The 13,486-nt window shown below is 51.0% G+C and overlaps 1 protein-coding gene across 1 annotated transcript in view; it reads right to left on the bottom strand.

The window, feature by feature from the left end:
* The window catches only part of LOC128808122 (collagen alpha-1(VII) chain-like), a 101,283-nt gene that overhangs the window by 30,358 nt on the left and 57,439 nt on the right, over positions 1-13,486 (bottom strand). The window contains exons 50-61 of the mRNA XM_053978950.1: positions 12,760-12,798; positions 12,559-12,594; positions 11,697-11,822; positions 11,012-11,128; positions 9,478-9,591; positions 5,182-5,385; positions 4,357-4,392; positions 3,221-3,265; positions 2,632-2,676; positions 2,197-2,241; positions 1,383-1,418; positions 202-261 (exon numbers count right to left, since the gene is read on the bottom strand). Of these exons, the coding sequence (XP_053834925.1) occupies positions 202-261; positions 1,383-1,418; positions 2,197-2,241; positions 2,632-2,676; positions 3,221-3,265; positions 4,357-4,392; positions 5,182-5,385; positions 9,478-9,591; positions 11,012-11,128; positions 11,697-11,822; positions 12,559-12,594; positions 12,760-12,798 (903 nt within the window). The remainder of the gene's footprint in view (positions 1-201; positions 262-1,382; positions 1,419-2,196; positions 2,242-2,631; positions 2,677-3,220; positions 3,266-4,356; positions 4,393-5,181; positions 5,386-9,477; positions 9,592-11,011; positions 11,129-11,696; positions 11,823-12,558; positions 12,595-12,759; positions 12,799-13,486) is intronic.

Genomic DNA, 13,486 nt, shown 5'->3' with positions numbered 1-13,486 from the left:
CAGGATCTCCCTCTGGAATGGCCCTTTGGAGGACACAGAGCATTCCCTCTATCCCAAATCCTTCTCCCATTTTCCCAGGATGATTTTGGTGCTTTCTCGCAGCCACTTCCATGCTCCACACCCAGCAGTGGAAAACCAGGATGACAAAGAGGAAAAACCCAGGGAAAAAAAAAAAAAATTCCAAGCGAGATTCAACCTTACCTTAAGTCCAGGTGGCCCAGCCTGGCCAATGGGACCTCTGAACCCAATTCCTGGTTCTCCCTGTGAAAAGAAAGTCGGGAAAAATCAGGAATTCTCCTTCCAGTGTAAACCCAGCACAGGGAGAGTTTGGCTTGCGCTGCTCCGTGGAGATCCAGCTGAAATCCCACAGCTGATCCCATTCCAAGGGTTCCTGCAGAGCCCTCATCTCCTCTGGATGATCTGAGCTGGAGAGACGAAACTCCTGGGAATCAGCTCTGGAAAAGAGGGAGCTGGAATATTCCCGGGAATGTTATCCCAAGGTTCTGGGTCAGACACATTCCCTGGCATTCATGACTCAATCCCAAGGTGTCCTGTCTGTGTGATCCTCCTGGAATATTCCTGGGAACGTTATCCCAAGATTCTGGGCCAGACACATTCCCTGGAATTCACTACTCATTCCCAAGGTGTCCTGTCTGTGTGATCCTCCTGGAACATTCCTGGGAACAGTATCCCAGGATTCTGGGTCAGACACATTCCCTGGCATTCATGACTCATTCCCAAGGTGCCCTGTCCATGTGATCCTCCTGGAACATTCCTGGGAACAGTATCCCAAGATTCTGGGCCAGACACATTCCCTGGCATTCATGACTCATTCCCAAGGTGTCCTGTCTGTGTGATCCTCCTGGAATATTCCTGGGAACGTTATCCCAAGATTCTGGGCCAGACACATTCCCTGGAATTCACTACTCATTCCCAAGGTGTCCTGTCTGTGTGATCCTCCTGGAACATTCCTGGGAACAGTATCCCAAGATTCTGGGCCAGACACATTCCCTGGCATTCATGACTCATTCCCAAGGTGTGCTGTCCGTGTGATCCTCCTGGAATATTCCTGGGAATGTTATCCCAAAACTCTGGGTCATGCACATTCCCTGGCATTCATGACTCATTCCCAAGGTGTCCTGTCTGTGTGATCCTCCTGGAATATTCCCAGGAATGGTATCCCAGGATTCTGGGCCAGACACATTCCCTGGCATTCACGACTCATTCCCAGGGTGTCCTGTCCCTGTGATCCTCCTGGAATCTCCTCCCAGTCCCCAGCCACACCTCAGGAGGTGACCTGGACGCTGATCCCGAGGCGGGAAGTTGGGATATGGGAAAAGGAGGAAAAGTCACCCCTGGCTGGCACCAGCTTTGTCCTTTACCTTTTGACCTTCTTCCCCTTGGTCTCCTTTGGCGCCCTGGGGAATAAAGAGAGGATTCCAAGGTCATGGAATTGTCACACCTGAGCAAGAGACTTCCAGGGATTCTCTGCCTGGAATGTGGGGGAAAAGCTGGGAAAACGCCCTAATTCCAAGGAATTCAGTGATGGGATGAGAGGGGACATCAAACGCCCCTCTCTGGTCATTGTCAGGCTGAGTGACATCAATCTCTACTTCAATTATTGGGGTTTTTGGCTAATTTTAAGGAAATGGCTTAAAAATAAATAATAAATATGATAAAATAATAATTAATTGCTTTAAAAACAATTGCTTTAAATAAATGAATTCTTTTCGAAGACCGAAATAATTAATTTAAATTAATTTAATTACTTCGGTATCATGCACTGTTCTGTCCCATCCTGGGAGTTTCAGCTTCTCCGTAAGAAATAATTCTGATGAAGACATTTTTGTTTAATTATTTATTAATAATAAATAATAAAACATTTCACTGCCCAAAGTGTCCAGTGAAGTGAAATTTTTTGTGGCATTTTTTCCATCCCTACCCTCGTGCCAGGGCTGGAATTTCCTTGCCCATCCCATCTTTTAGTTCTCTTATCCAGCAGAAAATGAACATTGGGGACCCCCCCCCCTTGAATTTTCAGTTTTATAGAACACAATAATTCCATAATTTAGGCTGGAAAATTCCTCAAAAATCACTAAATCCAACCTTTAAATTTCGTATTTCCTCCTGAGCGTGGCAGATGTGGGGGAAACTGCTAGAATTTCAAAGGATCAGACTGGAAAACCCCATCCCTACCTTTTCTCCTTTGTCTCCACGGGCTCCAGGAGCTCCCGTTTCTCCCTGGAAAACAGCCAGCAACCCCTTCAATCCCAAAAATTCATCATTCCAAGGAACTTTCCCTTCCCTCTTCGCACTGCTTGAATGTTTGGAATCGTAGGATAGAATAATTCCGTCATTTAGGTCGGGAAATTCCTCAAAAATCACTAAATCCAACCTTTACATTTTGATTTTCCTCCTGAGCGCGGCAGAAGTGTGGAAAAACTGCTGGAATTTGGGAACAAAACCCCCAGGAAGGTTCGGGGATAAAGGTGGGAACGTGCCAATCCCAGTTTCCACTGGACCTGATCGTCCTCTCCATGGGCGTATTCCCAACTGCCTTTCCCTTTCCAGACCCTCTCAGCACAGGGAATTCTGGTTTCAAAGGATCAGGCTGGAAAATCCCATCCCTACCTTTTCTCCTTTGTCTCCAGGGGATCCAGGAGCTCCCATTTCTCCCTGGAAAACAACCAATCCCCCCCCACCCCCGCCAAAAAAAATCAATCCCAAAAATTCACTCTTCCAAGGAATTTTCCCTTCCCTCTTTGCAGCAGGTGGGTGCTGCCCACGTTCCTGCTGCGGTTTTTGGCAAGTATCCATGGAGGAATCCCTGATTTCCAGCACTCGCTTTCCCACAATGGATTGGGAATTCTTCTGTGCAGTGGGAATGCAGAGGGAAAAGCACAAATCCTGGAGCAAAGGACAAATCCAGGGTTTCCCTATCCCAGGATACTGTGGGTGTTAAAGAATCCCATGAATTTGAAGGAGACAGGAGGAATTCCAAACTGATTAATAATTCCCAAAACACAAATCCCATGTTTGGATCAGCTGTGAAAGATTCCATCCTGGAATTTCTGCTCATCACCAATGGCAAAACTGTTGATTTAATTTTGATTTTCCTGGAATTTTCCTGTGATTCCTCAGTTTCCAAAGTGAGGCAGCTCTGGGAAAATGGACCATTATCCTGGGAATGAGCATTAAAATGTGGGATAAAAGCACTGACCTTTGGGCCACGGGAGGAGGGATCTGCTGGGCCACTTCCCTCCTTCTGCAAGGAAAAAACGCACTGGGATGGGATGGGATCCATGGGATGGGATGGGAGCCATGGGATGGGATGGGATCCATGGGATGGGAGCCATGGGATGGGATGGGAGCCATGGGATGGGATGGGAGCCATGGGATCCATGGGATAGGATGGGATGGGATCCATGGGATCCATGGGATGGGATCTGTGGGACGGGATCTGTGGGATGGGATCCATGAGATCCATGGGATGGGATGGGAGCCATGGGATGGGATCTGTGGGATGGGATCCATGAGATCCATGGGATCCATGGGATGGGATCAATGAGATCCATGGGATCCATGGGATAGGATGGGATGGGATCCATGGGATCCATGGGATGGGATCCATGAGATACATGGAATGGGATCCATGAGATGGGAGCCGTGGGATGGGATCCATGAGATCCATGGGATAGGATGGGATGGGATCCATGGAATGGGATCCATGGAATGGGATCCATGGGATCCATGGGATTGGATCCATGGAATGGGATCGGATCCATGGGATGGGAGCCATGGGATGGGAGCCATGGGATGGGAGCCATGGGACGGGATGGGAGCCATGGGATCCATGGGATGGGAGCCATGGGATGGGATCCACGAGATCCATGGGATCCATGGGATAGGATGGGATGGGATCCATGGAATGGGATCCATGGAATGGGATCGGATCCATGGGATGGGAGCCATGGGATGGGAGCCATGGGACGGGATGGGAGCCATGGGATCCATGGGATGGGAGCCATGGGATGGGATCTGTGGGATGGGATCCATGAGATCCATGGGATCCATGGGATGGGATCAATGAGATCCATGGGATCCATGGGATAGGATGGGATGGGATCCATGGAATGGGATCCATGGAATGGGACGGGATCCATGGGATTGGAGCCATGGGATGGGATCCGTGGGATGGGACCTGTGGGATGGGATCCATGAGATCCATGGGATCCATGGGATAGGATGGGAAGAGATCCATGGGATGGGATGGGATGGGATGGGATGGGATGGGATGGGAGAAAGGAGCAGCTGCCTCTTCCCTGGGATAAGAGCAGGACAGGAGGAATTCCGTACCTTAATTCTCCTTGGATGATGAGGGCCTGGATATGCCTTGGATTCAAAAGGAGGAGAGGGAAGTGTGAGAGCAGCTGGAAAAACTTTTCCTTGAGCCATGGAAAAGATGCCTCTGAGGAATGGGATGTGAGGAAGGAAGTGGGGAATTCCCAGAGGGAAGCTGGGGGTTTCCAGGGATCACCAGGATCCTTTGGAGGGTTCCTGGCTGGATTTGGGGTGGCCTCCAGGCTCCCCATCTGCTCCAGCCTGATGGGACATCTGGGAGCTGCCAGGACCAAGGAATTCCTGAGGAATTCCTGAGGAATTCCAGGCTTTTGGCAGTGGCACAGGTGTCCCACTTTAACCCTGGGATTTCTGGAGAAGGTGTGGATGAGCTCATTCCTCCTGGGAATGCAGGGTGAGGTTCACTCCCTGCTTTCAAAGAAATCCATTTACAGGAAAACTATCCAGAATTTTCCATCCTTAACTCCTGGGAATAGGAATTTTTGCTCCTAAATTTTATAAATATCAACTTTTTTTCCCCCCATTTCTGGGATCTTGGGTTAAAGATCCCTGGAATGTCCAGGTTTGTCAGGAATGGGCAGGTTTATCACCACCCACCCTCACAGGGAAAGACCTTCGACATTCCAAGGGGATTCCAGTTGTCCTGTTTTCCCCAAAAACCAGATTATTTTGTTCCCTCATTTCCGTGGATAAATTAATGGAGAAAAATGAAAAATGGATCCTGCAGCAGCTGTTTCCTGCTTTATTTATGGATATTCATCCCTAAATTTCCACATTCATTGTCTCTTTGGCCAGGTGGGAAAACAGGGATCCATTGCTCACCGTGGATCCCGACGGGAATTTCCGAGCTCCTGGAGCACCGGGGGGATGAGCTGGTGGTGAATCCTCCAGGGAAGGGGCAGTGCTTCCTCCTGGATCACAGGGATGGCTCTGGAATGGGATCCTTGTGGGGTGTCCCGCATGCTCATGAGATCTCCTGGATCTGTGCCTTGGGATCGCGGAGCCGTTGTCGGAATTCCCATTTTCCTGTGGGAAGGGAAACACAGCACCTGATATATGGACAGGGAATGGTTTAAAACCAACAGAGGAGAGAATTGGATTGGGTGAGAGGAAAAAATTCCTTACCCAGGGAATGGGGAGGCCCTGGGAAAGGTTTCCCAGAGAAACTGTGGATTCCTCATCCCTGGAAGTGTCCAAGGTGATGGGGCTTGGAACAACCTGGGATAGTGCAAGGTGTCCCTGCCCTGGATGGGCTTGAGGGTCTTTCCCACCCCATTCCGTGATTCCATGAACTTATAATTATAAAATAATAATATTAATACCAATAAACCAAAATTATCTTTCACAACCTTGAGATTTCCACAATTCCATTTTCCAGTTTATCACCAGGCCACAAATCCGTGGCTGTTTCAAAGCAATAAAACCCCACCTAAAATATTCCAAAATGGAACTAAAAATCCCTCCCTACTCCAGCCATTCCCGGGCAACTCCGTGTTTATTGCACCTGGAGCATCCAATTGGAATAAACCACCAATTAATGCCAATTAAGGGCCACGTGTTAATCAGCCCCTCGGTGGTAATTTGGAATACTTAAGGCACACAAAGTAAAGAAAATAATTCCTGACCTGGCTCCTAAATTGTTCCTGCTATTCCATAGCAACAGTGGGAAATGATCTATTGGAAAAATGAGAATATTCCTACCAAGAATATTCTCAGGGATTATTTCCTGAGGCAAATATTTGGGGAATATTTGGATCTGAAAGCAAAAATTGAATTTATTTGCCATAAATGTCCTGAGAGCTTCCAGGAGTGCAAGGAGAAAGAAAAGTCAGGATGTGGTGCAGTTATTTAGGGATATTCCCTTTTTTTTTTTTTTTTTTTTTTTTTTTTTTTTTTAGGAACAAAGATCTGGATTCACCTCCAATAATTTCCTGGATTTTTAGATGGTTTAAGCAGGGAAAATAAATCCTAAACTTCCAGGGAATGCTGGTGAGTGCAGCTCGGTGAGGTTTTCAGGGATGGTCATCCTGTTTTCCTGGATTTTAACAAACCATGGGATAATTCCACCTCATGGATAATGAACCCAGCAAATTTCTGGCTCACCGGGGGAAAAAAAAACCAATTTTGAGCCAATTAAAACTGGAATTCTTTACTGGAAGAGGATGAGGATGAGGGGAAAAGGGATAAAAGAGCGATGAAGGATGGGCTGGCATGGGGAGAACCCATCCAGGGTGGGATTTTTTGGGATAAAGGAGGGAAAGTCCCCCAGAGGTGGCACCGTGGGATGGCACCACTGCTCATTCCCCTGGGAATGGCTCTAAAATGCTCCACAGATCCTCGTGGAGGTGATTCCAGAGGTTGCCAAGACCTGGCTGAGGTTTGGAATGTTCCCTGGGATCCCATTTACTGGGAAATTGCCTGGAGTAACGAGAATCCATTAATTCTGTAATTCCTCCGTAATTCTGGCAGTTTCCTACTCCAGGAATGAGGCACTTCCAAGAAAAACTGGGAGGTTGCTGCTTCCTCAAGGAATGATTTGTTGCTGGCAGGGGGTTAAAAAAAAAAAAAAGGAAGGAAAAGAGGGAAGGGAGAAAAGGAGGGAAGAGAAAAATCTAAATAAAAGGGAGAGGGAAAAAAAATATCCCTGCAAAAAAGGAAAGGGAAAAATAGGGAAAAAAAATACAGGATTTCAGGGAAGAAGATGAAGCAATTGTGGGTTTATCCATATGGAGATGAGGGGGATTTATCCAAACGAACTCTGGAAAGGAATAAGCTTAAATCCAGGGATGGAGGAGCAGGAATTTTTTGGGATGGTCCCATAACCCCAAAGCAGTGGCTCATCCATGGATGAGTATCCAGCCCTGCTCCGGACACGTGGATTTGGGCTCATCCCGCTCTTCCCAGCGGTTCCTTTGCTTCCAATTAACTCCTGCCAGGAATTGCTCCTCAGGGATGGAGCTCCTGGGCTGTTCCAGGCTGTTCCAGGTGGAAATTTGTCATTCCTGCTGCTGCTGCTGGGGAAACAGGCAGGAAAACTGGTTCCCTCCCTCCTTGGCATCTCTGGGAGGTGGGAGCTGCTCCCTCCCTGCCTTTGGAATCTGCTGTTCCCTTCTCATGAGGATAAATGGGATTTTACCCCAAATGCAGGCGAGGAAAACATCCTTGGGATGCAGATCCCATGCTGCTGAGGGAGTTTGGAGTGTCCTAAAAATTTTGTGGGAGTTGTTCCATGTTTATAAAGCTCCTGATAGACTGGGGATCATCAGGAGCTGCTGGAGCAAATCCAGAGAAATCCATGGAGCTGCTCCCAGGGCTGGAACCTCTCTGGAGTCAGGCTGGGAGAGCTGGGGGTGCTCACCTGGAGAGGAGAAGGATCCAGGGAGAGCTTCCAGCACATTCCAGGCCCTAAAGGGGCTCCAGGAGAGCTGCAGAGGGACTGGGGACAAGGCCTGCAGGGACAGGACACAGGGAATGGCTCCCACTGCCAGAGGGCAGGGATGGATGGGATCTTGGGAATTGGGAATTCCTGGCTGGGCTGGAATTGCCAGAGCAGCTGGGGCTGCCCCTGCATCCCTGGAATGTCCAAGGCCAGGCTGGAGCAGCCTGGGATGGTGGATTGGAATGGGATGGGATTTGAGGTCCCTTCCCACCCAAACCATTCCGGGATTCTGGGATCAAGGAGGCTCAGAATCCAACTCAGAGGGATTTTTATGGAAGTTGGGGATGGAAAAGGGAAGGGAGACCCTTCCTGGAGTCCCGAGCTTCCCAGGGAAGCCCCCAGATCCCAAAATTCCTTCCTGGAGCAGAGTCGGGGTGGGGCTGGATCCAATCCCAGGCTGGGAGAGGTGGGAATGGAGGGAATTCCCTGGGAAAGGGAGATTGGGGTGGGATTTTGGGAATTGGGAATTCCTGGCTGGGCTGGAATTGCCAGAGCAGCTGGGGCTGCCCCTGCATCCCTGGAATGTCCAAGGCCAGGCTGGGCACTGGGGCTGGAGCAGCCCGGGATGGTGGAAGATTCCCTGCCTGTGGCAGGGGGATGGAATGGGATGATCCTTAAAATCCCTTCCTCCCCCAAACCATTCCAAAGGCGATGGATTTGGGCTCCATCCTCTGTGTTCCTCCAGCCTGACCATTCCCAGGAGAGGGAACTGCAGCATCCAGGAGGAAAAGCGGAGCCCAGGGATGCTCTTGGCACATCCCGGCCTCTCCAGAGCCGCAGTTCCCACTCCAGGATTTTCCGCTGGAGCCGGGAGCCCTCTCGTGGCTGCTGAGCCGTCGTGATTCCAGCTCCGTGATTATCCCTGGGATTCATTTCCCGAGCCAGGGCAGGGATAAAGGGACGGGAGCGGAAGGAAGAGCTCGGCAAACCAGAGCAGGATTTCCTGGAGCAGGATCTCCCCGCTTCCAGTCATTCCCCTCTTGCCATCCTTAAAAATATCCTTGCTGATGCTGTTCCTGCAGCTCCAAGGAAATATCCAAGGGATTTTTCCCTTTGCTTTTTAAAGCTGGCGCTGTCCTGCCTCTGGGTATTTCCAAGAATTCCATAGGGATGTCCAGACTGGAGAGGGCTGGTTTTGGGAAGGGAATCTCTGCCCAGGAGGGCAGGAAAACAGGGAAATGGGATTTTAGGGATCGGAGAAAATCCCCAAATTCCTGCCTAGACCCTAAAATCCTCCTCTTTAAATGACTCAGATGCTCCAGAGCATAGCAGGAATATCCTGGAATATCTGTGGAATATCCTGAGACCATATCCATGAATTTCTATATCCATGGAAAGTGGGAAGGAAAAGGAAACGTCTTGTAGGAGGCATATTTTAAATTCCCTGTTTGGAGTCTGCATTATCCCTGTTTTAAAAAGTCTTGGGAATCATCAACTCTTCAGTCAACCAAACTGGAATAACACAAGGATGGTGTGGCCAGATGGGATCCATTTTATCCATGGTTTTGCCCCCAGAATTGTGGAATTAACCAACAAAACATTTCCCAAGGGATTTCTGTCACTGCCATCCTGCCCATTCCAGGAGCTCTGGTGTCCTCCAGGGATGTTGAGAAGCCACTCCCAGGATTAAGGTTTGCATCCCAGTCCATCCCTGGTGTGAAATCCTTGGGAAAACGTACCTGGCTGGTGTCCTGCTGGGCTTGTCCTTCCAGCCTCTCCTCCAAGGGCTGGAGGAGATCCAGGGAATGGTTTTCCTGCCGATCTCCTGGATGTGGTGGGGGCACAGCCAAACTCTGCAGAGAGGGGTGGATAAACACCAACAAAATTCCATTAATTACCGGGAAAAAAATGGAAAAAATGGACAGCAGGAGCCTCTCCCAAGCCCTGACACTGGTCCATGCAGAAATCCTTATCCTTTCTCTTAATTTCATTTTCCATTGCAATAAAATAAGGGCAAAACTCAAAATTCCACTGATCTGTCCAGTCAGGCTCTGGGAATTTTAACTCCTTTGCACCCATCCAATCAGCATCAATGGAAAAGGAAGAATTCCCTGAGGGAATCCTCCCTGAGGGAGTGAGGGATGCTCTGATGGTCCCAAATCCTTTTTTCCAGTTTGGGTTGGGCTCCCAAAGCTTAACAGAGACAGTTTTGGGGTCTCTGTATCCCAAACCCCAACTTTTGCTGGCTCCAGGGTTGCGTCTCTTGGTGCAAATCTCCCCTCTCAAGCCCCTAAAATGTCCTAATCCAGCTCAGAAAAATCTGGGAAGAACTTGAGGACATGGAAGGAGCCTGGGGCTGAGAGGGAATGTCCTGTCCCACCTTGTCCAAGTCTCTGAGGAATTGGATCATCCTGATCCAGCCACAGAGGGAGATAAAACCCCAGGAGATGCCTCCTACAGGAAGCCCAGCATGGAGAGGAGCCTTAAAATTGTGGATAAATTCCTGATTCCCATAAATAGCAGCTGTTAATCAGGATGCAGGTGGCTGGAATTTCTCCGGTTACTCCAAATGAGGGCTCTGGAGTCACAGAATCATGGAATGCTCTGAGTGGGAAGTGACCCACAGGGATCATCCAGTCCCAGGACATCCCAACAATCCCACCCTGTCCCTGGGAGTGTTGTCCAAACGCTCCTGGAGCTCTGGCAGTCCCAGCATGGACAATCCCAATCCATCCTGACAATAGGACTGGATTCATCCCTGCCAGGGCAGGAAGCACTCCACAGAATCCCAGGATAGAAAAGAATTCCAGGACCATGGAGCTCAACCTGTGCCTGATCCCCACCTTGTCCCCAGCCCAGAGCTCTGAGTGCCACATCCAGGGATTCCTTGGACACCTCCAGGGATGGGCACTCCAAAGCTCCCTGGGCAGCCCCTGCCAAGGCCTGACCCCCTTTCCATGGGGAAATTCCTGCTGGTGTCCACCCAGCCTGAGGCCGTTCCCTCTCCTCCTGTCCCTGTTCCCTGGAGCACAGCCCGACCCCCCCGGCTGTCCCCTCCTGGCAGGGACTTGTGCAGAGCCACAGGGTCCCCCCTGAGCCTCCTTTGCTCCAGGCTCAGCCCCTTCCCAGCTCCCTCAGCTTTTCCTGGTTCTCCAGCCCCTTCCCAGCTCCGTTCCCTGCCCTGGACACGCTCCGTGTCCTTCCTGATTGGAAGAGCCCAGAACTGGACACAGTAAAAACCCCAAATTCGTCTTTCCTGCTGTTTCTTTTCACCTCAGGGAATCCTCCAGACAGCGGCACCTCCGGAGCCTCCAGCTCCAGGCTCTGTCCTTCTCCTGTCGCCTCCGTGCCGGCCGGGACACCGCGGGAAGTGTCGGACACCAGCGGATCCTGCCACACCAAAACAAGGGATTGGTGTGACAGCGACAGCCCCGAGCTCCCAGGATCCACACCCGTGAGGAGCTGGATCCTGGGGGCTTCATTCCAACCTTTCCCAACCTTCCAGCACACTCTGTCCCACTTGGTGACGTTTCTGAGCCAGGACGGGGCGAGTGGGCAGCGATTCCTTGCTGGCCGCATCCAAGCTTTCCTTCCAAGGAATCCTCCTCCCTCCCTGGGATCCCTTTTGCCGTCGAGACCCCACTCATGACCCCTTTTGGTGCTTCCAGCCCCACACCCACCACTCCAAAAACTCCCAGAGGGCGCAAGGACACTTTGGTGGCTTTGGGAATGTCTCCTATGGACAGCAAAGCTTGACCGATTCCTTCATTCCCATTAAAAAATGAGTGTTTTGTATCCCTTTATCCCCAAAGATCCCAAATCCCGGTGCCAGCCACAGCCTCTCCCAAGGCACCATGAGCTGCTCGATGACAGAGGTGACCCCGATGGCTTCGGTGGCTCATTCCCATCTCCCTCATTCCCTGGAGGTCTGTCACCCCTGGCAGGTGACGTGACTCACGGTCACAGGCACGGCTGCCTGGTTTTCCACGGAAGTTTTGCTCGTCCTGGAGCCGCCCCGGTGCCACAGGAGCCCGTCCAGCCCGTCCCGCAGGATCGCGTCGGAGAGGTCCCTCAGCAGCGCCAGCTGGAACCAGTGCACACCAGTAAGGCAGCCCAGTGCCACCCTCCTGTCCCCAACACCCTCCTGTCCCCAAGAGCAGCCAGCCCAAAACAAGGGATGACGGATTCCCGGGAGCTCACAGCCCGGGGATGGTTTAAATACAGGTTTGGGATCATGGAGATGATCCATGGAGCTTCTGTGTGGTCTGTCCCCATCCCAAATAAAAACCCCACATTTGTGGCCTTTCAGGACTTTAAGGGGGATTAAAGAAGAGGGAGAGTGGGGAAAAATTCCCTTTTCCCATGGGAATATGGGGATATGACAAGAGGGAAGGGTTTTAAACTGAATGAGGATTTAGGTTGGATATTGGGAAGGAATTTTTGGAAGGCTGGGAGGGTGGGGAGGAGCTGGAATGGAATTCCCAGAGAAGCTGTGACTACCCCATCCCTGGAAGTGTCCAAGGCCAGGTTGGGTGGGGTTTGGAACAACCTGGGATAGTGGAAGGTGTTGAGGTTGGAATTAGAGGGGCTTTAAGGTCCACGTGTCACTGTCACAGGGGCCTCAAAGCCACCACCCACCCCATAAAATGGCAGCAAAAAATCTGTCCCAGAAATATTTAAATATATCCCGGAAAAGGAAATGGAATGGACCTTCCTGGGATTGCTGGGGGAGCAAACGTCACCTCCAGGATTCCAGAGGGAAGAGATGGAAAAGCCAAATTACAACCCCTGGTCGGGAGGAAGGACAAAGGATCTCCTACCTTGATCCCGTACGCTTCAAAAAGCCTCTCCAGGTCCTGCAAGGGGAAAGAAAAGTCCCAATTTCTCCCCCTTTGCTCTCCAGGAAGTTTCTCCTGGAGGTGGCCAAGGGGACACACGTTGGGTCCCCTCTGCCATCCCAACCCACACAGAGAGGGAGGTGCTTCCAACATTTGCTCGGTCTTTAATTTTGATTTATTTACCTTCATTTCCACTCCTCTTCCTGGAGGGCCAGGTTCTCCCTTGGAATAAACGAGATCAGCTCATTAATTCCATCATTTCCATGAGGAGCAAGAAGAGGAAGGGGGGTAATCCCATATCTGACCCTTTGTCTGCCACCAGCCTGCTCCGTAATCCCGGATAAATCCCATTTAGGGGTTTGAATCCCACCCTGCTCCTTCCCTCCTCCACAGGACACGGGCACAGCGGGGTTTTGTAGGGAAAGCCTGGCCCATGAGCAGCATCCAAGCGAGGTTTGGGCCAGAGCTTTGCTCCATCCCCTTCTCCTCCTCTTGGCCACAAACGTGTGGGAAAGGAAAGGATTGTTGAGGTCCCTCGGTGCCACCAGTGCCATCAGTGCAGAGGGTACCAAGGAGGGCCATGGCCAACGTGCTCCTGCGGTTGGTGGCCCCTTCTGGAGGTGGCCACGGTGCTGGTGGCCCCACACGTGGCTGGGCCCAACGTCTCCAGCGGGATGGGCTCCCACGGAAGGGGTCACGGTGATGGAATTCCGTCTCCAGGCGAGAGGTCTTGGGTCGAGCGGGGATGAAATCACGGATGAGCCGCAGGGGTTTGGAAGGTCCAGCCGGGAGGCTCCTGGGGTGAGGAACATCTGCTGAGGTGGGGCTGACCTGCCTCTCTGAGGGGCTTCATTTCACTGAAATCCGGGTTCTGCATCGACAGATTCCGGTGGAATGAAGGGCACCAGGA

The sequence above is a fragment of the Vidua macroura genome, chromosome 5, assembly GCF_024509145.1.
Source record: "Vidua macroura isolate BioBank_ID:100142 chromosome 5, ASM2450914v1, whole genome shotgun sequence".
In the NCBI taxonomy this organism is placed as follows: Eukaryota; Metazoa; Chordata; class Aves; order Passeriformes; family Viduidae; genus Vidua; species Vidua macroura.
This window is presented reverse-complemented; position numbering and strand designations above follow the sequence as displayed.